The following is a 26,492-nucleotide window of genomic DNA, read 5'->3' on the forward strand; positions in this document are numbered from 1 at the left end:
AGAGATCTGCAGGAAATCAGCTAATTACCTCAGCGCTTCTTGCCCTTCACCATCCTGTATCTGTTCCCTTTCGTTCTGGTGAGGGGATATGTGTAAATGTCACCATCTTCATTCTGTGTTGGTTCATTTGTACCCTGTGCTGGATTTTGGGGACCCTCGTGATGGCTATTCTTAAATATGGGGCATGGAGGCTTGAACTGCTGAGCTTTGAGTCTGTTGTCATCCCTTCCATGCTCCAGGGTGGGAGCAGCACTTACAAGAATCAGCTCCCTGCTTGGAAATATACTTAGTTAAAACAGTGGTAGTTTAAAAAGAATATAGGCATATGAGGAATGCACTGTGGAGAAAGACATGATAATTATAACTGCTCTGAGGAAGAATTAATTATCTTTATTTTTTGGTTGTGAAAAGGGTGACACTGATTTTCATTGCTCTTTGATTTATCTTTTAAAGTACCTAAACAGGCTGGGCAGAATGTGGTCGTATATTTGGAGTGAGAGACCAGAATGATTTCATTCTTGAGGTCTGTGTTTAAAACTTGTTATGGAAATAATTTAATGGCAAAGCGGACCTATTTTCTAATGCACAGAGTTGATGAGGCCCCACTCAGATGTGTGTTTTTCCCTTGCAGGTAATTGAGAATGGGCCCTCAACGATGCTAAGTCTACAATGGGAAGTGTCACACTCCGCTATTTCTGCTATGGGTGCCTCTTCACGTCCGTGACCTGGACACTTCTGCTCTTTGCTTACTTCAACTTCAGTGAAGAGACCCAGTCTTTCAAGAATGTGCCCATCAAGGGGCTGGAACCGCAGAGGCCGTTTCCAAAAAAATTCTTCCCCCGCTTTACCCGGGGGCCGGTTCATAAACCTGCTTTGCAACAGAAAGAGAACAGGATTGGAAATCCTTTTGCAAAACGTGTCCAGGACCCAGTGAAGAGGGAGGTAGATTTTTCTCCTGAAATGGGTAAGTGATTTTCATCGTTGATTTTCATCACTTAATTTCTTCTTCTGATTTTTTTCTAAGAATACTTAGAAAAAATGTATAATGATATTATTTTGTTTATTGAAATGTAGGTAGTACTAGTAGTTCTTTTCATTATGAATTATTTGAAATTTATTTTGACATATTTGAATTTTATTATTTCTACATATGAGGGTTAGCTGTGTAAGTGCTAAACAGGAAGGCCAAATTACAGCAAAACTTTTATTTCAATTTTTTCTTTTTGGGATATTCAGTATATTCTTGTGACAGATCTTACTCTTAGACTGGGCTCATACATAAGCTTTCACTAGTAATAAAGCAACTTTGCTCATATGCAGTATTTAAGTACCTGTAAAACACTGTGTAACAATACATAGTGAAGGAGGCTCATGGATGTGGAGAGCATCCTTGGAGCATGAAACCATTTGCCAAAAAAAAAATTACAATGAACAATTTATTGAGATGACCGTGATACTGGACAAAGCCTGCTTGCTTTGCGCCAGCAAGTGGATCTATGGGTGGTATTTTTTTTAACATATTTCATAAATAAGATCACTTGGGTTTGTTCTCAGCTGCTAATTAAAATTCTTAATACATTTCACTGCTTATAGCTTAGTTCTCTGCTGTGTTGGAATATCCAAAGGGATACATCTAAAATATTGACCTACTGGAAGATTGAGGGTAGAAATTGTGTGATCTGAGCATTGAGTATCACTGTCTGCAGCTTCTTTGGGAATTATGGCACGGTACCTTTGGAGCCAGGAGCTTAATACTCACGTAGCTGACTGAATTCCTCCTGCTTTGGAGGGATGCTGAATCCCAGCTTCAAGGGTTTATAGAACTTTACCTCACTTCATTCTCCAAGTTGTTCATTAGACCTATGTGACTGGAATCTGTGGAAAAACATTCCCCAAATGTGGGATTACAAGTGTTTACCACCTCTCTGCAAAACCTCCATGAGCCAAGTGAGGTGAAAGTCGATGCAGAAGTGACCACTTCTGTCCACCTATTCAGCACTGGCCAGGAAAGAGATCAGTGCTTTTAGCTGAGAAGTCCCTTGATCTTCAAGCAGGGTGACTTGTTTGGTTCCTGAGAGCCAAGGGAAATTCCAGTGCCAGAATAAATTCTGGATGAGTCACCAGGAGGCAGCTCGGTCTGTTTGGAGTAGATTTGGTGCTGCAAGGAAGAGACTCATGGCTGGCTGTAGCAGGACAGTGATAAACACACAAAGGTAAAAAAAAATAAGGGGGAAAATAAAAGGCTGGCCTATGATAGCCAAACCATCATCTGGTAGGTTAATCTAGTTTTTATTCTCCTTAAAAACCTGTGAAATGCACAGGAGGCTGCTACAGTAAAGCCTGAGTTGGTGTTTCCACTGCAAACCTTATTTTTCAAGGGGTCAGATCTGCTGTTTGGGTGGAAGACTTTCAGGCCTTTCGCATGAACTTTCCATGTTGTATCTCACGGGTATGTTTTAAAAACAATAGAGCTACTGTTCACCTGTGTTCAGAAGATCAGAAAGAGAGAGTCGGTGGTGGAAGGGCTGGATTATGGAACAACACGTGGAACAGTGTTGCTGTGATGCTGAGTGTGCAAGAATGATCGTGCTGGGTGTGAGACAAGCTGGAAACGTTGTCCTGGCAATGCAGCTGCTTCAAAGGAGGGACTGACTTTGATCCCTTTAGAGACCTGGCGCCTTCAGAGAGGCCCTGACCCTTCTGACTGGGCCTCATTCCTACCCCCTGCCATGCAGTTTATCCATAGGACTCATCTGTGGCATTAATAGCATCAGTCCCTACAAAACAGGCTGGGTACCCCCGCATCTTTTGCAGATATCAGTACCCAGCACTTGCAACGTGACCTCTGCAAACAAGGTGTTTGTCAGTGCCACGTGGTGTTATTGCTGCACTGAAGACCAAAAATGTAGGAAATGTGGACATCTGAGCACGCAGAATTCCTTCTGGAAGGTCTTCCTGTTGTCTCTGCGTATGAACAGTGTTGCTGTAACATGAGCAAATGTTCTGCTTTCTTGTTTTTCCTCCACCTCTGTGTCTGAGCTCAGCTCATTTTGCATAGTTCTTTCAAAACTGGAGAACATGAGGTGTGAGGAGAGGCTGAGAGAAGCAGGTTTCCTCTTCCTTGGAGGAAGAGCGTAAAGGTCTTATTGCAGTCAACAAGTGCCAAAGAGGAAGATGTAAAGAAGATGCACTTGGATTCCTTGGAGGGGCAGGGTGTTATGGCAAGAAGCTGGAACACAGGGAACTTCAGTTAGATAAGAGGAAAAACATCTTCAGGCTGGTGGTCAAATACTGCAGTAGGAGCCCAAAGAGGTGGTCAATTCTTGGAAATACCAGAGGTTTGTAAAACTTCGCTGGATAAGTTCTGGTTGGACCAGAGTTGACTGGACTGGATGCCCTGCAGGGGTCCCTTCCAACCTATATTGTTCTGTGATTGTATGGAATGTTATCCCAAACATTCGGAAGCAAGTGAATGAGGGACTCCATTGCTAATAGCTTTCTTCAGAACCATAGGAAGGTGATGGGCAAGGTGGAAGGAGATGGATTACTCGATCCTTGCTCGCTAGTGCTAAAATTTTGGCGCAATTGCCTCTAGCTTGTTACTAGCTGTAGAGGATATTCACGCTTCATTCTGTGCAGCCATTTGAATGCAGGCAATAAAATACTGCTTTGCTTTCTAAAATGGCTAGAGAATAGGAGACTGTAAGGAAAGCAAATCTTTCTGTGCACTCTTACCGCTTTATCCCTTTTCTGCAAGAGTTCAATGCACTGTAACATTCTGCTTCTCTCCGCCCCGGTGAGTGGATGGCTGAGAGATAGAGGTGCCTTTGGCCCTGGGTCAAGGCAGGCAGGGTGACAGGGTGTCACCCACACCGCTCGCAGGGTGGCGGCTGTTGCCTCTGCTGTGCTGAGCAACACTTGATGCTCCTGCTAGAATTTCAGGGAAATATCTGGCTCTGCTCTAGCTTGCTGTCCTAGTCCCAAATGACATAGTTACGACAATTGTAAACTTATTTATTTTTGCATTATTGCAGACTTCAAAAAAACTACGTTAAATTCAAGGCATTAGAGGTTTTTCTATTCTCAAACCTTTTTTTTTTCTTTTTTTTTTTTTTCTTCCTCTCTCTCTCAGAAAATCCACTTGTAGCCCCTTCATCTGTGTGGGTAGCAGCTGGTGTGTTGTGTGGCCAAAGCTTGTCCTCTGTTGCTTGTTGGATATGGGTTTTTAAGCAGTGGTAAGAATACAAGGCCATTTAACAAAAGGACACATGTCTGCTAAGGCAATAACACAACGGGGCAATCAGTCTTTGGAGAAAATATTTACAGCTGCAGGGACTACTCATAAATACTACCTATTGGGGTAGTAACTAAAATAGTTTCACAAAAAATCCACTTTGCAAAGCAAGAAGCTAAAGAGATTTTGGAAGATAATGGGTTTTAGAGGAAGTCGAGGCCTACTTCTCAATTCTTGATTGTTTCCAAAGGGTATTTTTGAGCCTATAAACCGACCTTGGCTTGTTTTTTGTTGCAGGGATGATTTTTAATGAAGAAGATCAGGAGGTGAGAGACTTGGGCTATCAGAAACATGCCTTCAATATGCTCATCAGCAACCGGCTGGGATACCACAGAGAGGTACCCGATACAAGAGATGCAAAGTATGTATTTAACTCTTGGAGAAAACCCAGTATGATTGTATGTGCCTAAGAGGTTGTGACACTGCTCATTAAGTAATAACATTTTGTTATTGTTGCAGATAGATACTCCTGTTACAGTAGATACTCCTTATGCTGGGCCACTGAGGGCAGATTTCTAGCCATTTAAACCAGAGGGCTTGGGGTTAGGATTTTTATTCTTTGGACTTCTTGGTGTGCTCTGTGTGTTGTGTTTTTGTTTTGCCTTGAATATTGCTTTGGAGGCTTAACTTTATACAAAGTGGGAAGAGAGTGAGATTGGTAAAGCCCCTATAAAGGAAGTTATGTGAAAACAGATGGCTGCTCCCCAAAGGGGAGTATGCTTTATCTTTCTGTGAAGTTTAAGGTGTCTTAAAACAGACAACAATTTGCTTATAGTTTCAGAGCTTACTGTGCTGTCAAAGAAGTGCCTTTATGATAGGGTCTTGCTAGTGTGAAGGTGAAGAGCAGAGTGGTAGAAATGGTTTGTATTTTGGAGAGTGCTAGATATGAAGCAGCTTTATTCACCATTAAGCTATGTCTTACTAAAAAGAAATCCAAGGAGCCCTTTGGGCTTTTCAAATTTAGAAATATGGTTCTAAAGCAAAACAAGTTCTGGGTGACAGTCAATAAAAGAGACTCTTCATAGCTGAAATTACAAAACTCATGGGAAGCTAAGGCTGACTCAGTATAGCTAGTATATGAATATATAGGATTTGGGGGTTGGCTCAGCTCTGCAGGTGTCTTGGGGAGCAAGGCACCTGCAGACAGGAAGGATCCAGGACCAGCTACTTATAAATAAACCCGTGTCTGTTTTTCCAGTGGTTGCTCTGCTGTGAGTAAATGCAGTGAATTGTACTTGCTGGAATGTGGCTTTCCCAAAAGGCGAGCTTGTTTTGAGTCAATGGAGACTGCTCTTGAATAGTTATCAGTTTGTTTGCAGTATTTTGTAATGTTATTGGATCTCTTCATGGCTGGTGTATTACTTTACATGGCATTTATTTGTGGTACTGCACCCTATTAGATTGTATGAACAAAACCTGCAAATCAGCTGGAAGAAGGTTTTCCTGCTTTGAGTGGGATTCAATTTTCATATTAAGTTGCCTAGATGTAGAGAGTTGTATTCTGGCCTGTTGTGTCTGTTTGTTACAATTAGCAGAGATCCAGCAATGCTGGATCAGTTACAGGTGGTCACTACTGGGGCGTGCAGAGCTCTTCTGCTGGCAAAATCCACTGGGGAGCTGGGCATTCCTCACTGCCCTGCCACTATTGACTGGATTTGGGTGTTTTAATCTGCACCCTGCATCCCAACCTTGGATTTGGGATGTTCTGGGATATCCAGCCTGTCTACAGCAGCTGGTCAATAGAGGTGTGGGGTTTTTGTGAGCTGTGTGTCCTATTTACTGCTCTTGTGCATGTCTGACTCCCAGCGTTACCAGGCACTTTTCACAGCTGAACCAAGCTGTGGTTTCTACTTTTGCTCATGTTTTAACCCACCTCCCACTGCTGTCTACTATACCTTGCATTTTCTAATGTGTAATAGCCCATAGCATGACGTGTAATAGCAATAACCTGTAGCTACTAAGTCTGCATTATGTGGAGGGTAACTTATGCTGAGCCCTAGTATGGATTTTATCCTCCTGGATTTTCACCTTCAAATTAAGGATTCTTCCTACACATGTTAACATTTCTTTTTTATTTACTTAGGAAGTTTTAGTAATATGAAAATTCCCCTGAAAACCAAGTGTTAACTACTGCTTTTCTGTTTGCAGGTGTAGAGAGAAGTCCTACCCCTCCGACCTGCCCTCTGCCAGCATTATCATCTGCTTCTACAACGAAGCCCTTTCCGCCCTGCTCCGCACGGTGCACAGTGTCCTTGATCGCACCCCTGCCCACCTTCTGCACGAAATTATTTTGGTGGATGACAACAGTGAGTTGGGTAAGAGACCATTCCAGTGTTTGGTGGCTGTTTACGCTTTTTCCTGGCTCTTGACCTGCCTGTCTCTTCCTGTGCTTTAACTCATCCAAATAAAAATGTAGAAGCCCAGGTTGGAAACCAATTTGTGCTGCAAGCTGTATTTGCGAGGTGCCTGTGTAGACACCTGATCTTCTGAGAAGTCCAAGAGGGCATCCTGGTGGACACTGGTGCTGACTTTGCTGATGAGCCTTGAATGTTTGTTTTTATGTGACACTACAAGCTTCAAAACCTGTTTTTGTAAGGGATGAGGGGATGATTACACAGCTGTTGATAGTCCAGTTGGTTGCAACAGTGCAGCAGTATGTAGCAGATCTCACTGGGCTTCTCTGCTGCTTGGAGTAGGTTACATTAATTTTTACCCTACATTTTGTAGGATGGGACTTTCCATGACTGCTCTGGAAGGACTCGCATGCCCATAGCTTCACCTGCAGCCTAGGAAAGAAGTCGATGTGACCTTAGGGAAGTGATGTGACTTGGGTCTTTGTACTTGTGGCTGGATGTGGTCGGCTCAGAGCTCAGCCTGGGCTCTGAAGCCTCTTCCTGGCTCTTGCACAGCCTCTTGTGGCCACGCTGGGGGTAGCTCTCACTGGGTTTTCGGTGTGTTTTGTATTAGATTCTTTTTTAGTTCATACAATGAACTCCCCTGGCCTTATAACTAGGGTTCTGGGGTGAAGGTCTCACTTTCTTGAGAGGCTGGTTAGATCTGTACAGTGGATGAAGTAGAATGAAGTTCTCTTGTCATCCTGCAACTAGATTATTTCTGTGAGGCCAGATCGAATGTTAAGATACAGGAGAGAACAAAGATCAAACATTGTTTCCTGCTGGTAAGCATGCACATGTAGATTTAAAAGTATTTTTCATGCTTCTGTGCTTTGGAAGCCGTGTGCACCTTTTGTTACAAATTGCAGATTCCCTGGTGCAATTTATTGCCTTCAAGTTTTGTAACTTTCAGAACTGAAATGACTTCAAAATTTAGTCTTTTCAGTATGGTAGTGCATTGATTAGCATACTCGGGTTCTGACCTGTTGCTTTGAGAGGCCACATTAGTCTCAAAGTGTCCAAGGGACTACTCTTGCATTTCTGACTTGAAACAAGCAGGATTTGAAGCACAAGATGGGAAAATATGCTCTTTATACAAAGAAATCCAACTCTTAATGGTGAAGCTACTAATATTTGCACTGCTGCTTAATTTTATTTGATGGGATTTTATAACTGAAAAAAAGCAAAGTTTGGTGTAAAGCTAGTTTGGTGTCTGAGGAAATGGACTGAGACTTGTCTTTGGTTCTGCTGCAGATCACATTTGTGAGCCTGGGTGAATTGCTTTATCTCTTGGCCTCTTTGTTTATTTATTTTCCCTGAAATATATATGTGGTGCTGTTTCTTCATATGATAGCTCGGGTGAAATTCTGCCTTTTTCCTCAGCATTAACTGTAGGAGCTCTGCTGCCATCAGTGCTGCTGTGCAGAGCTCAGGTCTTCACCTCGAAGCTCAAGGGGCTTCTTTTCTAAACCCACTTTTACCAGCCAGGGAGGTACAGATAATGAAAGACATAAATCCAGATAATGAAAGACATCCTCGTGCTGCTTTCTAAAGCTGTCAGTATGTGCATTGGTGTATGGAACACTAGTGGTTTGGGCGACTTGTTTCTGTGAAAAGGCTTTCATTAATTTTGCTGCAAAAGTCAGACTGCCTCTGTCATAATAATTTGGCAGAAAAATGCTGTTTCTGCACACATAAGAGGTTTTGTTTTTATTTGTATGTTTTAGCAGCAGTAATTCCTGTTAGCCTAGAGGTTTCAGTTAAAACTTGAGTCATATTGTATTAACGTTTTTTGCAAACAGCAAAAAAAAAAGGCAATATAATATGTATTTAAGAAACTAAGGCTAAGTATAGAGCCTGAGGCAGTGACAGGGCATAGACAAGCTGGGTGGAAAAAATACAATTGCATCCAGTCATTTAACTTGTGTTCTCCTTTTCTCAGCTGACTTGAAGAAAGACCTGAGTGAATATGTTAAGACTCAACTTCCAAAAAGCACCAAGTTGGTAAGAAATGAAAAGCGGGAGGGCTTGATCCGAGGAAGGATGATTGGAGCCTCTCATGCCACAGGTACAGCACCTCCTTTCTCCTTTCCTTTGCACGTTGGGACATATATAATGGGGTGACTTCCCTTCCTGTAGTGCAGCTCTTTTGGCTGTTGAATATTGGATGTATGTGATGCCCTCCGTGAGTCAGGCTCTCTTCCAAGACATGATTTAAAGCAGGGAAAAAAAGGGGTTTTGGGTAATGGTAGTTCAGAAAGATATTTAAACAACGGTTACGAGTTGTTGGTGACTAAAATAACTAACCTGCATCTCTCTGTGGCTGTCTTTATGTTAAACTGTGTGGCAACAGCTAGCAAGTGTCTGCAGTGATACTCGTAGGGTGGTGATTGCAGACCCTGACCAGCATTGCCTGTGTATTTGAATATTTATATCCTGCTGCTGGTCGTGATCTATATGGAACCTTCTGCAGCATTTTGTCATAGCTTTGCTAAACTATCCCTTACCAGAGGCTTTTCTGTTACCCACTTAATGAGATGAGGTTTAGAAGGGGTCAGTGAAATAGCAGAACAAAACCAGTATTTGACAAACTTCGTAGGGCAGAGTAGGATCTTTCTTATTCCTGCTCGGAAAGAGCCTTATCTCAAACATGTCTTTCAAAGCTGGGTGTTGTGTTTGCCATTTTGGAGCAATAGCTTTCCATGAGAATCTGCTCCTTTATTAAGGCTTAGCAAACTTTAAACTGGCTTCTGATTCATTCATCTCATGGAAATGTTTCTCACACAAGGCCTCCAGTTGTTGCAGTGAGTATTAATTGGGATAAACTGTATCTGGTGCTTTCTGTATGCTGTGTGCCTTTTACCATAAATGCTTCCTGGTTAAATTCAGTGGCATTTGAGATGACATGTGCTACTTTCTCAATATTTTTTTAGTGCTAGATAAAGTCTCTTAATTGGTGTTTGCTCATTAGCATTGTAATGGCATAATTCAGAGAGAAAATTGTGATTGCAGTTTCCAAACTCTGCTAGGACTCATTTGACTTGGAGCAATTTTAAGTCATTTTAGTGCTCTTCTGAACTGCTGGAGTCTCTTTTTCCACTCATTCAGTTACTGTCTGTTGTTAATGGGTGACTCATTATGTTTGTGTACTTGTTTTCTGTAAATCTCTTTACCACATATTTTAAAGTTACATATTTTTTTTAATGCTCCAGAATAAAATTTAAAATGACTTTTTAGACAATTTAGCCTGAAGGTCTCTCATAGACTGAACTGTCCTCCCTCACCATGGCTACATAAAATAATTGGTCTTTTTTTTTTTTTTTTTTTTTTTTTTTCTCCCCACAACTGAAGTGTTGCTTGGTCTAACACTGATGGGTTTTGCTGTACCAGTTTAGGGCTTTTACTCTACCTTAAACTGGTATGAATTCACAGCAAGTGTGAAGCTAACGAAATAAGATGATGTTTTATATTTAGTTCATATCCAGGAATTGAAACTCAGTGTTTTGAGTTATGAAGGAAAGCAAATTAATCCATTAGGATGGTTTGGCTTAAAACCCCCAGCTCTTAGTTGCAACAGGCTGCTGATGCCTGATACGGAGAGATCGACTCCAATATGATCGGAGTCAGCAGCTGGAGACAGCTGTGTCCTGAGGGTGACTGTCTGAACCATCATCTTCGTCAGCTCCCTGGACACTGATAAATCAGAGCTACGTTAAGGCACACATGCTGCACATGGGATGCTCGGCCCTTCGCATTAGGGGGCTCATCATAACCTTTTATTTAATGCACAAACTTCTGCTGAGCCTGGTATAGAACATTTAACAGCTCTAAAGCCCTGTCAAGGGAAAATATTGAGCAATTCACAACTAAACGTGAATAGCCAGGACTCCCCTTCCACCCCTGTGGCTGAACTGGTCCCTGCGGAGTCCCGGCTCTGTCGGCTCCCCCGGGTGCTGCTGGTGCCGCTGTGCGTTGGTGCTTCTGTTCACTTGATGTTACCACCGACCTAGAGAGAAGACTGAGAGGAGAATCTGATCAATATGTACAAATACCTGAGGGGAGAATGCAGGGAGGATGGGGCCAAACACTTCCCCCATGGTGGCCAGTGACAGGACAAGGGGTAATGAGTGCAAGTTGAAATACAGGAAGCTCCATCTCCACGTGAGGAAGAACAACTTTCCTGTGAGGGTGACAGAGCCCTGGCACAGGCTGCCCAGAGAGGTGGTGGAGTCTCCTGCTCTGGAGATCTTCAAACCCACCTGGATGCCACCCTGTGCCACGTGCTCTGGGTGTCCCTGCTGGAGCAGGGGGGTTGGACTAAATGATCTCTAGAGGCCCCTTCCCACCTCAGGCCTTCTGTGACTCTGACCTTTGCCTCTCTGCGTTTTGGCCTCCTTAGGAAAAGTGCTCGTGTTCCTGGACAGTCACTGCGAGGTGAACAAGATGTGGCTGCAGCCTTTGCTGACGCCCATCGGAGAGGACCGCAGGACCGTGGTGTGCCCCGTCATCGACATCATCAGCGCCGACACGCTGGCCTACAGCTCCTCGCCCGTGGTGCGCGGGGGCTTCAACTGGGGCCTGCACTTCAAGTGGGACCTTGTTCCTCTCGCCGAGTTGGAAGGGCCCGAGGGAGCCACGGCTCCGATCAAGTAAGGTTCCTCTGTGCCGTGCGGTGGGGTCAGCTGGCTCTGTGAAGAGCTCCTCAGGAGCATTTCTTAAGCTTCAATTTAACTTCCAGTATCTAATCCCGGCTTAAATATGTCTATGTTGGATCAAGAAAACACAGTTCAGAGAATTCTTGTACAACAGCATCTTTTGCTGAAGACATAAGACTTAAAGAGCTTATGTTACTCTGCATAAGTCTGACCAGTAAGTTCAGTTTTGAGCTGTGTGTTGATGTGAGTTTGTTTCCAGGCTGTTAATGTTTGGCTTCGTAAGGTTTTTTTGATAGTTGTATTACTAGCAGCCTGCTTATCCCCCTAATGTAGGCTCTAAAACCTCTGTGATGAAATGCTAATGGATTGCTAGTTTGGAAGAACATTCTTGTGGCAATAGGAGGGTGGTTTCATAGCTGATGGGAGGGACTTTTGGAGCATTTAATAATCTTCTGTGTCAACATCTATTTTTGTTTATACTATTCTTTCTCAGACAAGCGCTTATTTTGTCATAACACTTACTAACTGAACACACATGGATATGAAAAACATCTTTAAAACATTAACTGTGTCTTTGCAGAATGTGACCAACACGAGAAGCTGTTGGGCTGTTGAAAGCCCGGTGTATTTCTTTTTTTTTTTTTTTTTTTTTTTTTTTTTTTTTTGTGGTCTGAATTGTTTGAGACGGTTATGGGGTGGGCGGGGGGGAAGTATTGGTAAAGCTCCAAGCTAGGGCTTGAAAGAATCTTTTACCCGTTGACCTGTACAGAACTGGCAGTGTCTGCTTGCCACTGGACATGTCACCCTGCTATAAAAGTGGTGCCAGCAGACACCTACATTAGGACAAACAGCCCAGACCCAAGATCAGAAGCTGCCCCAGTGTGAAACTGGTCATGGGAGAAGCTGCTGCTGACAGAGCAAGGGGAAGGAGCCAGTTGTGCTGCTCCTACTTGCAGGTCTCCCTCTCAGCTCAGAATCCAGCAGCTATAAAATGGGAAAGCTTTAATTTTTTAAACAGACTGACTTCTTGCACAATGTGGTGCTTTTTAATTTTTCTCCCCCTCTCCTTTCATTCTCTGCTGTGGTCTGACAGTCTTTCCTCAGTCTCTCCCCCTCTGCCCATCACAAGATTTGCTCTGAGGAGCCGGGAAACTTTTTACATTACTGAACAGTTCAATGGGCTCGTCAGTATATTTGGAAAGTGTCACTGTGGTGGCTTCAGAAGTCAGAAGAAAAGGAGAGACTGGGGAGATCTGTAGGGGAAAACAGCATAGAAAATCGTAAATTCCTAATTCTGTTAAGAGCTTTCGTCAGGATTAATCTGAGAGAGACTCGAGGATTAGTTCTTTCTGTAATCAACACCGCTATTGCCTGCCTTCAATCACTAGAAAAAAAAAAAACTATGAAAATCCCAGAAAAATTTATACTTGGAGAGTATCACCATTTAAGATACTGATTTTCTGAGTGTGAAAATGGCTTTTCCATATACTGTTCTGGGCCTGCTTTGAAACAAAACCTATTTTGTTGCTACATCTTTGAAAATGGCTTTCCATCACATGGAAAGTTCTAATTTTTAATGATCTGAAGACTGTCAAAATAAAACGTTTTTGGTGTCAGGCCCAAAAAATAGCAATCTTTCAAACAATTTTTAAGATGACAGAAACTGCAGTAGAAGACTATGTGGGATGAAGCAAGGAAATGCAAACTTAGGCTTAGTTCAATCACAACTTCTTGTTTAAAAAGAACAGAGCCGCTCTGGTATGTCATGTTAACAGTATTTTCATCTCCTTCTGTAATCTTCTGGGGCATCCCCATGCTGTAATTTTCTGACTGAGAGCTCTGGTGATCCAAGAGCAGTTCGTGTGGATTGTGAATTGTGTGGGTTGTAGAATGGGGGTCATGTACAGACTTTTACAAAATACGGCACCACTCTAGTAATGTACAGGCAGGCAAGACAACTGGGCAACCCAAAGGAGAACATACTCAAATACAAAAATTTTGAGTAAACTGATGATTGAAGCAATAATGAAACAGTTGTTTCAGATATTTAAACTTAATCTGCGAGATAGTGGTGTTTCTCTTGCCTTCCTGGTTTATGTTGTTTAAATCTGGATCTTGTTGAGTTATTGCTTGATCTAATTTAATTTGGGTGGCAATATGTCCTCTGGATTCTGGTTTTTAATGTCTGCAGCATTGAAACTTTCTTCTGTAGGTCAAAATAAACATTACAGCTAGCAGATTCAGCTCAGCATGGTGGTTTGTATAACACAGGAGATCTTTTTCAATGTTGTTTCAATACTGCTTTTTAGGTCACCTACTATGGCTGGAGGCCTGTTTGCTATGGATCGTGAGTACTTCAATGAACTTGGACAGTATGATAGTGGCATGGACATCTGGGGAGGAGAAAACCTGGAAATATCTTTTCGGGTAATGTAGTTTTTATATGTATTGGAGTATGAACATCAGCATCTGGCTGCTTCACTTCTCTGTGTACAAATTATTTAGCAGTTGAATAGCTATTTACACACAGAAACTGGCACTTCTGTCTGCATAAAGATGCCCTCAGCACACAGTATATCCAATAATTTTCAACTTAGGTTTAAGAAGGAAGATTTAAGGGTTTTTTTCAGCTGTATAGTTATTTTTATGGGTTTTCTTTGTCTGGTGCTTCACATGCATGTAAAAAAGCACAGGAAGTGCTAGTCATGTAAACTCCTGCAATGAGCTGATGGGAATTGTCTGAAGAGCTTCACAAGCCAGTTACAAGGCAGACATATGGCTCACAGCAGCAATGACTGAGTAAGTTTATGATGTTTCTGTGGGGCATTCCAGACACTACAGGGCATTGCAGACACTACAGCCTCTTGAGGGCTTGGAAATGTGATTTTTGGATAAGAATATTAAGAAGAAGCATGTAAAAAGAGTTGACTTAACCATTTTGTCATTATTTTGCTGTCTATCAGATAATTCTATGCTGGCACTTCATTGGGGTTGCTATATTCTTCCTCACTGTCACTCCCCTCAAAGAAAAGAAAACTTTTCATGTTCAGCATCATGTTTGCATCTTTAGTTGCAAGGTGACAAGTCTGCCTAAAGTTGAGATGCACATCACTAATAAATATGCAAAAGATGGTTAAAAGTTGCAGCTAACTTTTTTCAGAGAAATCTGTTCTCCGATTGCATCATTAGAGATATTTGGAATAGAGATCAAAAATAAGAATAGGGGCTTCAAATTGAATGGACTCTAAAGGAATGCATACTGAATAATAACATTTTCAAATTTTCAGTGAGAATGTAATTGTTAGATGTATGAATAGGAGAGCAGGGAGCAGACATGGATTTTTGTTGTTGTTATGCAGTACACTAAGTTTTGATGATAAGGGCTTTGAAAAAAACAGACAATATTTGGAGAGCATATAAGATTTGGAAGCCCTGCCTCCTTAGGAAAGTGTTGATGAGAAGTTTTTGGTCTATTTAATTTATCCAGGAGGTGTAAGAGTGATTTGATTATAAACTGCTTGTGTGAGAGGACTTCTTCAAGATGAGAGAACGTGCTAACCTAACAAAGGTTCCGTAGTTTTTATTTGCTAGAAGATGAAATTTGAAAAGAAAATCATAAAAATTAGTTGATGAAAGTACAAATTAAATAATTTGGGATTGAACAGAGCTTGACTAAGACACCTAAATGCAGTGGCTGGTGTGAGCAATATTTATGAGTTCCTATATAGTAAACAGAAGTGAACAACTGTGTAAAATGGGTACTTACACTTGGTTGAAAATCTCTGCAGGCTCCATTGATGGTGTTGACTGATCTTCATAATCTGTTATGGAAGTGCAGACATGTAGCTCTCCTGTAGACAAATAAATTTAGGTAACTTAATCATGGAGTTGAATCCCAGGCTGCATACTTCAGAGTGCTCTAGTAGATTGTTGGAGCATAAAACATTCGAATAATACCATATTTGTGTTTTGTGAAGGGCATGGTGTGTGTTTATATGGAAGGTCTGGTAACATGACCAAAAAGGTCTTTTCTAACTCGCACATCTAATAATTTCACTTGTCAGAAAGCATGGCATGTAGGACAACAGTGCTGGCAGCTAACCCGTCATCAGGCATAGACCTGCCTAAGTGTATCTTGAAGAAGGGGAGGAGGTAGTGAGCCTTGTCAGTGTTCCCTGCGCTGAGGTATGTTCTGCTTTTGTGTGGACAGATCTGGATGTGTGGGGGGAGACTTCTGATCATCCCCTGCTCCAGGGTGGGACACATTTTCCGTAAAAGACGCCCCTATGGCTCACCAGGGGGCCAGGACACTATGGCTCATAACTCCCTGAGGCTGGCACATGTGTGGATGGATGAATATAAGGTAAGAGACGTTTCCAGGCCACAAAAAGGGGCTAACTGGCTGGTTTTTCAAAGGGTTGTTTCACAGTGAGGTGCTGCTGTTCCTAATAGGAGTTTGCTTCTGTATTCCAGTTTCCTGATGTTTGTTTTGGCATAAATTTGAGGTCTGTAGGACTGTGATGTAGCTCAATTTTACTCCTTGTTACTCCTGCCTTCATTTTTTTTGTTCCTGATGCCTTGAGGAAATTAAATTGTGCCTTTTTCATGAAGTAAAATATGATGAATGAGCTTGTCAGCTCTTCATAGTTCCACATCCAAATTGATATTACACGGCAGCCTCACACTGCCGTGTGCCTGGGGCTCCCTGCCAGTGAGCTGGGAGAGTTTATTGGTTGTTTGCTTTGTGTTTTAATTAGCAGCCTGATTCTTGGAGTCTGTTATGGTAGGTCAATGGGGATTGACTTTTGCATTCATGGGTAGCAATATTCTTTCCCAGCTTTCAGACTGAGATCCTGATGTTTTTAAATGTGTATCAAGTCTTTCACTCATTTTTGCAAAGCCCTGATCTCACTGTGATATTTCAGTTATTTTGTCTTGTAACACCACAGGGTCTGTTTTGCAGTCAGGTCTTGTAGTCCATGCAATTATATAAATTTGCAGTTTATATAATTGCGAGTGCAATATACATATAGAAACACAATTCCTACATAATGCAAACATTCAATTTCTTAGCAGCTTGGGTGTTGAAGCCCATCCTTTATCTTGATGCTCCGTCAGTTTGAGGAATCTATTAGGGATCATTAACTTTATCTCCATTCTCCATCTTTGTAATGCATTTGGAGATTAGATCTAGCACTTTCCCTTTATTGGTGTCTGGGCACAGTTGTTCTGTGATTAACGATGGCTTTCTCTGAAGGTTGGAATTGATTCTCTGTTATCATTTCCAACTAATGCTGCTTTGTGCAAAACCCACTTAAACCACCAATTCTAGCGGTCTCTTATCAGTTTTGTGCTCTGACCTTTTCCAGCTGTTTCTAATCTAATTCCCTGGTAGCTGCCAGACTCCATCATTATCACAGATGTGTGGATGGAAGGCAGCTCTGGAGATATTTTTTATCCTTTCAAATGTAGCTCGAATATTACTGCCAAATGAGCCTTATTTATCGAAGTGATTATATGATAAATAGCACAAAGAGAAGACTTGGAGGCCTGCTCTGCAGCAAAGAACAAATAGTAGTATTTAATAAATATAACTGCCAGATGGAAAGGAAACAGCAAAATTTACATTGTGCTTTGACAGTTATGAGAAGGTACAAGCTTATTATTTTAGAAATAATAAAGTAAGTGGTTTTCTGGGTGTGGTAAATATTGTTGAAGCTTACCTACAATAAATAATACTTTGAGGATTCTGCAAATAGGGGAAAAGCTGGAAACAAGTAATCTGATGTTCTTTTCTCCTCTCTGTTTCTGTCAAATACAGGAGCAGTATTTTGCTTTGAGACCTGAACTAAGGACCAGGAGCTTTGGAAATATTACTGACCGTGTAGAACTGAGAAAAAGACTGAACTGCAAGTCGTTCAAGTGGTATTTAGACAATATCTATCCTGAGATGCAAATATCTGGCCCCAATGCCAAAGCTCAGCAGCCAGTTTTTATTAACAGAGCGCAAAAGCGACCAAAAATAATTCAGCGTGGAAGGGTAAGATCAACTTTTCCTTAAAAATACAGAATTATGCCCTGTGAATTTTTATTCAGGAAGAACCTTAAGATTTGTTCAATAATATGGTGCACTTCTGTAGAGCACAGAGTTTTAGTATTGAAGTGGATTTTGTTTTCAGGATAACTAATTTTGTGTCTTTAGACAAAGGTGAATCAGTCTGTATTTCAGACTAGATGCTGTTCAATGAGGCCTTTTACCTCTAGGCTTCAAACTGAAGTTTTGAAGTCTTTAGGGTGCTTTTTCTTGCCTGTTGCCAAGTTGAAGTGGAGAAATATGTGTAAAAATATATTCACAGAGAAAATCTGGACAAAGAATTTACTTTTTAACTCTAACTCCTATGGATTTGTATGCAGACAAAGACAGAATTGCACCTCTTCAGCGCTAAATTTTGGCTGACGTGGTGCGTATGTGTGTTGTGCTTCCCCCAAATCCTGGGTAGTTCCAAAGCTGAGAGAACTTTGTCAAGGCTTCCTCTGTGAAAGAGAAGACCTTTGAATGAACTGTTTCGTGTGCACATAGATAATGGATAGCAGGAGATTCCAGCCTAGCCCAGTAATTGGGAGCAGGAACTGTGAGAGGAGCCTCTCCACGTCTGCAGAATCTGCTGGAGCTGCTGCTCCTGCAGGTGCATCCAAGTTGGAGCCCTGAGCCCTCACAGAGCCATGCACAGAACCAGCTCAAGTTACTCATGAGGGCAAACATGAGTAGTTGCCCTGAACGCAGCTGTTCTAAGAGCTGACCCAGGCATTCCTCTAGGCAGACACTTCCACCACCCCCTGAAATCCCGTGGCTTTCTGCTTTTGTTCAGACAGATCTTTAGCTTTAAAAATGTTGATATGGGGAGAAGCTCCTGAGGGATCCAGTTGTCTCGGCAACCACAGAAAGGAGAAGCTTTTCTAGTGATGATTCTCATGTTTAGATTTACTGTTTTTAAGGATTTTTTTTTTTTTTTTTTACCCTTTAAAAGGAGGGAGGGAAGATGCAGCAAAAGGCAGTTCCTGAGCTTGGTTCTCCAAGGTTTGAGGATCATACCCAGCACTGTGGGAGTCAGCTTTGGCTCAGCTGAGCATGCAAACTCCTTCCAGATGCCTGTAAGGAACAGAATGATCAGCCAATGTCACCACTATGTGCCAAACCTCCCAGGATTCAACATGAATCACTCCAGATCCCAGCTTATTCCCAGAACTACTTGAGCCAGAGATAAGAGGTAGTTTGACAGCTGGGAAGAGCTGTAATAATTGCACGCTGTGACGGCTCTTAGTGTCCTTATCAAGTGTTGATCATCATGGTCAGTAAAAACAGGGACAAATTCTGTAGAACCCAGGTAGCTGCATGAGCTGAAAGCCCCGTGTTGAGTTATAGTGTCAAATTCCTTGGGTGCAGGGCAGTGTTGTTCAGGTGTTGTTCACCTTTTAGATGTGTGCAGGGATTAGGAGAAACACAGTGCACTTGAGGAAGCTCGTGGTGTTTGGGGACAGCTACTGCCTGGGAGGGTGCTTGGAAAAGAGGGTTATTTATTGGGCCCTTCCCAATTTCTGCTCTCCAGTGATGGTGTCGTTACTTCTTTCCTTCTGTTATTGGAAGTGCCTTTTGGTTGCTCAAAAACCCAACAGAATCAACACAAAGGCAACAGTGTTCAGAACAAAATGAGGCAGAGCAGTCAGCCTGGCCTCCAGTTCAGGACAACAAAACATATTTTGCCTTTCCTTTTGGCTCCACATTGGAAACAATTATTCCCAATAGCGATGCCCCACACGGAGCCCTGGGCTGTGCCCTGCCGGGCAGGAAGCGCCGGGGCTGGAGCGTTTCCCTCCCTCTGCACCTCCTGCAGCAGAGTCTGATGCCCACGTAGCCTCTCCCCAGCCCGTTAGTGGGGGGAAAATAAAAACTTGGGCTGAAATGAATCGCTTTGTTGGCTGCCAGCTCAGGGTGTGCACAATTATCTCTCCTTCTCTCATCTGTAATTAAAGTAACATAGCTGGTAAATATGTATATATATTTTTCAATTATGTAAATGCTCTTGAAAAATCAAGTTTTTAACAGCTACTTGTATTTAAGCACGATCTTTTTCCTCCCTTCCTGCTTCATGAAGAGGAGCTGTGGGAAGGAAATAACATGTTTAGGGTAAATAGTGGTAAATGTAGTTTTTACAGTGCAGTTAAATTCTTGAGCTAGTGGGTACCTGTGACCTTAGGCTTGTGGAGAACCTAAAAACCTGCCCCAGAGTGGTGTATACTGGCTCCTTGTGTATACTGTGCATTGTGTGTACTCTACTTGTACCATGAAGATGGAGAAATCTTGATGCAGTTAGAAAACAAAATGGAATTATTTAATGCTGCCTTTTCTCCATATTATCTGAAAAAAACATTTTTTTTAATGGGGAATGATTCTTTTTTTGTGTGTTATGGTTTTTTTGTGCGAGTACATTGAATTTTAGTGCGTCCACATGTTTCTTTTGATAAGTCTCTTCACTGTGTCCCTCTGGTGTCGTCTTGTCACAGCTCTATCACCTGCAGACCAATAAATGCCTCGTGGCCCAGGGACACCCCAGTCAGAAGGGAGGCCTCGTGGTGCTGCGGGAATGCGACTACAATGATCAAAACCAGGTATTTGCTTCCTAGCGAGCCTGAACTGTGCTGCACATATTGCACATTGTTAATATGTTTCCCTGCTGGCAAAATCCCTTAGCATACCATCTCCTTTTGGTGCAGGGAGCCTGATTTTGGAGTATTCTTCACCCTTCAAGGCTGGCCAAGGAGTCTGCAGAGCTCAGTACCTGCTAGTGTCACCTGGTATCACAGCCTGTGCTCTTTATGGGCTGAATCTCTGTTTTTGGTTGGGATAAGTTCAGAATAGCCCCCTGATTGGCACTTCAGGCCTTGTGGAAGGACTTCCAGTCAGTTCTTCATGGTGGCACTTGGGGTGGCTTTTTTTGGCCCACTCTTGTTCAGTGAATCCCTGTGTTTATCTGCTCTTGTAGTGGCTCTGGTGAGGGATTTGTTCCTACCATTAAACAGGAGGTCTAAGGAACTTCGAGGGGTTTTTGGCTGCAGCTGGATTGCTAATGTGGTGTTTTCATGGGAGTAGATCTTTCCTAAGGAGAAAAGTAATGAAAGGCACTAAATAAATGCTGCATGTCGTGTAATGCAGCATTGCTTTACCAAGGCTTGTGCAACTTGTTACTTTATGAAATTGGGGGCAGTTTTCAGGACAACAAAACTTCAGCAGTCAGTGAATGAAAGCGCTTGGTTGTTGCACTGTGTGGGGAATCATGAGCTGGGATGGGTGGTAGACTTTAAAGTCTGGGTGGTTAAAAATATTCCTTAATGGAAATGACAACAAGTAAGAGCTGCTTATGATGTGGTTGTGGGATTAAGTGATAAATCTTAAATTGAATCTTCATTAATATTTCTAGTGATGACTAGAAAGGGTGTTAGGCAGTGTTGACATGCTGAACCCATCAATAAATACATCCCTGAGGGCCTGAGCACCAAACTGCAGGTCCTGTGTGCTAAAGATGGATGGGTTTATGCTGGAATGAGAAGGGCAGTTGAGATTTTCCAATATGTTCTTTCCATAAGCTCCAAGAAAGTCAACAAGTCTTTCTGACTCTGTAAATGTAGTGGTTGGCACCAGAGCTTTCACACCAACAGTGCCAAGCTGCTTCCTGAGCCGTTTGGTCTGGGTGAAGAAGCTCAGACTGTTTCCCCTGGAGGATGCCCACAGGAAGAACAGATGGGTCCTCCCAGTCGCTGTTTCTCCTCTCCTCCTGGGATGTTTCTAGTGGAGAACTACCACATGGTTGGAGGAAGTCTGTTGTTTTTCCCCTCCTTATCAGGGCCTTCTGCTTGTCTCCCTTCTGCACACAGACTTCAGTTAGTCTTTTGGTGTTGAGGAAGACTGATTCACGTTCAGGTTGTTCATCTCCAGCTCCCTTTCTGATGAACCCAGTTCTGGTGCAGGAAGCAGCAGCCGGGCTCAGAAAGCTGGCTCTGCTGTGGTGGTTTTGCTCTCCAACCATGTACATTTAGCCAACAACCTGCTTGTCTGACATCAGATTTTCTCTCCTAATAAATCCTGAGATTACCCTGCAGCTTATTTCAGATCCTCTGGAACAATCTTGCTCAAGCTGAATGAGAATTATAAAGAAAGAAGACACTTCTTAATGGTTTCTGCCAATAAAAACAGGGAAAGCCTGTCCAAGTATTAGATTCCTTTAATTGCCCTTTCCGGTAACACCCAGTCTCCCAATCTGCTGCTCTTTTCAGCTGATTTTTGTCATCTGTCGTGCACCTTCAGCAAGTATTTAACACCTTGCACCTTTTCATAAGTATTTAACAATATTTTGAGCCAGCAGAAGTTTTTTTGGGCATCCTGTGGCAATGAATGCCAGAACTTCACTGTGTTTTCTGAGGAGAAAACACGTGATGCCACTTGGTGGTGATTTCATTTGAAGCCTTTTTGCTTTTCTCTGAGGCATCAAAATAAGTTATCACTGCTTATCTCCTTCCAGGCTGCCTTGGCTTTGTGAATAAATAGCATCTTCTCCTCAAAAACCACTGCTCAGTAAGGAGTACTGATGTTTTCCCAGTCTTCCTGGGAAAACCTCCAAAGCTGGGAAAAGGAAATTCGGCTTTCTTGGGCCTCTTATTAACTATAGCTCTTTGGTCTTCTCTACTGGCAACTTCTAGATGTGGGAGCAGCTTTCAAAGGCCTAATTTAAAATACCTGTTGTTGGAGGGAGGAAAGACCACAGCAATCTCACTGAAGCCATGAGACTGGCCTTACAAGCCAGTCTGCTTTACCTTTAACTTTTGCTTGTTTTTTCTCTCTTTCATGATTGCAAAGAAAAGCCAGATTTTCACATAATTCCTGGACTTAAAGAAATAAATGCATGCTATGGAACTTTGCACTTGGATTGTCAGCACAGTTAATAGCTCAGTTTGGCTTTGATCATCCTTAAACTGAGTTAAAAAATGATTTACATTAGAGGAACTTGAGTGGAGTTCAGATCTTTTCTTGCTGTAGTATGAAAAGGCGAGAGAAGTAGTTCTCAGAGGGGCTGTATCTAGAAAATAGTCCAAGATTAGGGTCTTCCTGTCAGGTATGTTAATGTATATTAGAACTTTATTTATAGACATAACATACCTGGTCTAGGTAGTGCTGGGAACTGAACACAACTTCTGGACTGAATAATGGATACTTTATAGTGGGAAATGTTGTGAGCAGGAGAGGTGTGATTTAGTACAAGGAAGATCAGTGCAAAAAAAGGCTGAAGTAGCAACAGCAAAGGAGCAGAGAAGTCGCATGTGGATTTTGCAAGCAGCAGACCACCATGGAATGACTTTTGCAGTTGAAAAGCAGTTTGGAGGAACTGCCGGGACCATCAGACCAACACAGTCGTCCTTGAGGCCACTGTGGTATCTGATCCCCTCCTGACCTTTTTGCAAAAGGAATTGGCTCTATGGATCACCTTTCTGGAGGACAAGATATCATTTGAGTTTTCTCTGAAATGGGTTGGGTTGTTATTGTCCCCTTATGTTAACTCATAACACTGGCATCTTCATCATCTTTATAAAAAAAAAAAAAAAAACTAAGATTGTCCTGTATCATCTTATTAGAGTAAAACAGAGAGAGATGCCTGGGGTTGAGGGGTTTATGGAAGGAGAAGAGCAGGCGTTGGGTACCACCAGTAGCATCTTTAACTACTGTTATAGACTACAGATAGTAGTAGAACAGGGGAGAGCAACCCCAGAAGAAAATCCATGCAGCTGGATCCAACTCCTTGTGAGGTCAGAAATAAAACAGGGGTCACAGACATCTCCCTGGGCTGTGCTCACGCCGTAACACAGAGCCCTGTTTTGGACCCGTTAATCTGCACAGAGGGAGAAGGGGGAGTCCAGGGAAAGGCTGGGTCCTTTTTTGGGTGCAGCTTGGGCACAGGCAGCGTCCTAAAAGCATTAGGAAACCTCAACCTTGAACCTACTGGGGTGGGAGCTGCCCTCCTACATCCACCTCCTGGGGCACAAGGAGGAGCAAGGCCGGGGGATGGACAAGGTTGTGGCATCACCTGGGCGTTCACGTTGGCTGCTCCGTGCAGCCTCTCGCGAGCAGCGCGCTGCCCATCGACCCCAGGCTCGAGCTCTTCCTGCATCCCCTTCCTCAGCTGGCGATCGAAGGCGGCTCCCTGGGCCGTGGCCTTTTGCCTCAGTTCTTGGGGCGTCTCTCGGGTGTTTGTGTTCTGATCCATCTTTCTTCACCTTTTAATAACAGTAGTTTCCTGGTGCCTCCTGCCTCTTTTCCCTCGTCTTTAATCTCACTGTGTCAGGGTGGGGTTTGAACTGAAAAGGGTGGCTGGAAGTCCCAGCCCCATAGGATCTGTTTTAAAGGAATAGGGGCAGTTCCTCAAGCACCTCCCTCCTTGTGCTGGTGCAAAGGGGAGCAGGGAGCTCTGCAGACCCTTCACTGGGGCCTTCCAGCTGTGGCCCTGCCCTGAGTCACAGATCCCTCCAGCAGGAGGAGCTTCAGCTTCACCAGAGCAAAAACAACAAAAAAGCCACTGCCACTTTGCCCAACTTCCCTGCCTTGACTTTTAGTATAAAACTCGCCCAGACTTGCTCAAAAATAACCCCAGACTTTTCCTCACAGACAGAGCACCCTAAAGAGCTCAGCCTTGAGCCTGGGCCTGACACAAGTGTGTGGGACTGAGCTCACAGGATGGGTTAAGGGGGCAGCCCTTAGCAAGGTGCTCCCAGGGCAGCAGCACAGCAGGGACTTGGGATTGAGGGATTTGGGAGTCCTGCTTGACAAGAGGTTAACCATGAGGCAGCAATGTGCCCCCATGGCCAAGAAGGCCAATAGGGTCCTCGCTGCATCAGGAGGAGCGTTGCCAGCAGGGCGAGGGAGGGGATCCTGCCCCTCTGCTCAGCTCTGGTGAGGCCGCACCTGGAGTATTGGGTGCAGTTCTGGGCTCCCCAGACAGGAGGGACATGGACCTTCTAGAGAGGGTCCAGCAGAGAGCCAGGAAGATGATTAAGGGACTGGAGCATTTGTTGTATGAGGAAAGATAAGCGAGGTGAGCCTGTTTGGTCTTGAGGAGAGAAGAGTGAGAGGGGAATCTGATCAACATGTTCAAGTACCTGGGTGGGGGGCGGGGAGCGAATGTAGAGAGGATGGGGCCAAACTCTTCTCTGTGGTGGTCAGTGACAGGATGAGGGGTAATGGGTACAAGTTGAAACACAGGCAGTTCCATCTCCATGTGAGGAAGAACTTTCTTGTGAGGATAACAGAGCCCTGGCACAGGCTGCCCAGAGAGGCTGTGGAGTCTCCTTCTCTGGAGATCTTCAAACCCACCTGGATGCCACCCTGTGCCACGTGCTCTGTCCTGGCTGGAGCAGGGGGTTGGACTGGATGATCTCTAGAGGTCCCTTCCCACCTCAGCTATTCTGAGATTCTGTAATTCACCCACAGGCTCAAGGCCTCCTTGCACTGCTGACCTCCACTTTTCCCATACGCTTCCTCCTGCCTGCTGTTGGGGATAGGAGCTCTGGGGTCCGCTAAGGGCTCCTGAGGGCGGCAGAGGGAGCAGCAGCCCCAGGGTGAGAGGGGCTGGAAGCCGCAGCAGGGGCGGCCGCCGCTCCTGAGGCACCGACCGAGGCTGTGGTTGCTGCCACGAGGGGCCGCAGCCCCAGGTGCCGCCTGCACTGTGTGGGTGCCACATGGGCTGGGCAGCGTGAGGGCAGCACCCGCTGGTCACCCTGGTGGTGACGGCACCAGAGCAGCGTCCGAGCACCCGCGTAACAGCCACGGCTGCGAGCGCCGCCGTCCTGCCTCGTGTGGAGGGGCTGCAGAGGGCAGGGGCATCGGCCAACACCTGGGTCTGCAGCTGCACGGGGGGATCCTGGGTCCGCATGGTCCTGCTGAGGGCTCCTTGTGCACAGCACGGGGCCGGGGGAGGCACCGCGGCTGCAGCCCCGTGTTGGGAAATGGCAGCAGAGGGGCAGGCGCTGCGGCCGCCAGCTCTGGCTGCCCGGGCGCTGCAGCCGGCTGCCCTGGGCGTTTCATGGTGACCGCGTCTCCTCCCGCAGGTCTGGGTGTACAACGAAGACCACGAGCTGATCCTCAATAACCTGCTGTGCCTGGATGTGTCGGAAACGCGCTCCTCCGACCCGCCGCGCCTCATGAAGTGCCACGGCTCGGGCGGCTCGCAGCAGTGGACGCTCGGGGTGAGTGGGCTGCGCGCGGCGGCGGGGGCTGCTCAGTGGTGCTGCCGGTGGCGGCGCTGCCATGGTCCTCTCTCCTTCCCGCAGAAGAACGGCCGCCTCTACCAGGTGTCCGTGGGGCAGTGCATGAAGGCGGCCGATCCACGGAGCCACAAGGGCTACGTGACCATGGCCATCTGCGACGGCTCCCTGCCGCAGCAGTGGCATTTCGAGAGCTGAGGTGACTGCGGCGCCTGCGGCCCTGACTCCGGGGCACCCTCGGCTGGGGTAGCCAGTGACTGCAAGGGCTCCATGAGGGCCCGTGGTGGCACCAGGACGGCCCCGCAGCGACGCTCGGCGCAGGGGGCTCCGGCGGCGCCAGCCCCCCTGCAAACCCCAGCGTGTAGCCGTGCAGCTTCGCAGCGCGTCCTGGATTTTCCTGGATCACCAAGCTGGTTTTCAGTAAGAAAAGAAAAAAAAATGATTAGGTTACATTGCTCTAGCGTGTGAGATTTTTAGCTCTGAGGATCTTTTAAATGACAGCGACAGGAAGGCGTCCTCAAGTGTTTCATATGCAGCATCTCATTAATTTTCAATTTAAGTATGATTTTACTGGCCAAATTATTTTACCGTACCTGGAAAATATTTTTATTCCCTTTCATCCCCTGAAAATTGTCATTTGTAATATTTAAGTTTAGTTCTGATAATTTCCAGCTTTAGGCGACTTCCTGTAGTTTCAATCCTTAGCTGTCATTTGTCACCTTGTATTTAAAACAAAGTAACTATTACAAAGTCTATTTTGATGACTCATGACAGTAGCTACGTATAAAATAAAGTATCTTTTTTTTATTAATCGCTATTGTGTTTTTATTAATTGTGGCCTCTCCT

General features: G+C 44.2%; 1 protein-coding gene across 1 annotated transcript; it reads left to right on the forward strand.

Annotated features, from left to right (window-relative positions):
* Window positions 1-633: 633 nt before the first annotated feature.
* Window positions 634-25,844, forward strand: GALNT11 (polypeptide N-acetylgalactosaminyltransferase 11). Its single transcript, XM_088534812.1, has 11 exons — window positions 634-964; window positions 4,532-4,655; window positions 6,443-6,609; window positions 8,630-8,755; window positions 11,087-11,336; window positions 13,652-13,769; window positions 15,553-15,705; window positions 17,164-17,382; window positions 19,905-20,009; window positions 25,491-25,628; window positions 25,713-25,844. Exons 1-11 carry the CDS (start codon window positions 670-672, stop codon window positions 25,842-25,844), a joined length of 1,827 nt encoding a protein of 608 aa, XP_088390938.1. The 5' UTR covers window positions 634-669.
* The last annotated feature ends 648 nt before the right edge of the window (window positions 25,845-26,492 follow it).

The sequence above is a fragment of the Tinamus guttatus genome, unplaced genomic scaffold (genome assembly GCF_059628265.1).
Source record: "Tinamus guttatus ecotype Peru unplaced genomic scaffold, ASM5962826v1 Tinamus_guttatus_pri_ptg000599l, whole genome shotgun sequence".
Taxonomy (NCBI): Eukaryota; Metazoa; Chordata; class Aves; order Tinamiformes; family Tinamidae; genus Tinamus; species Tinamus guttatus.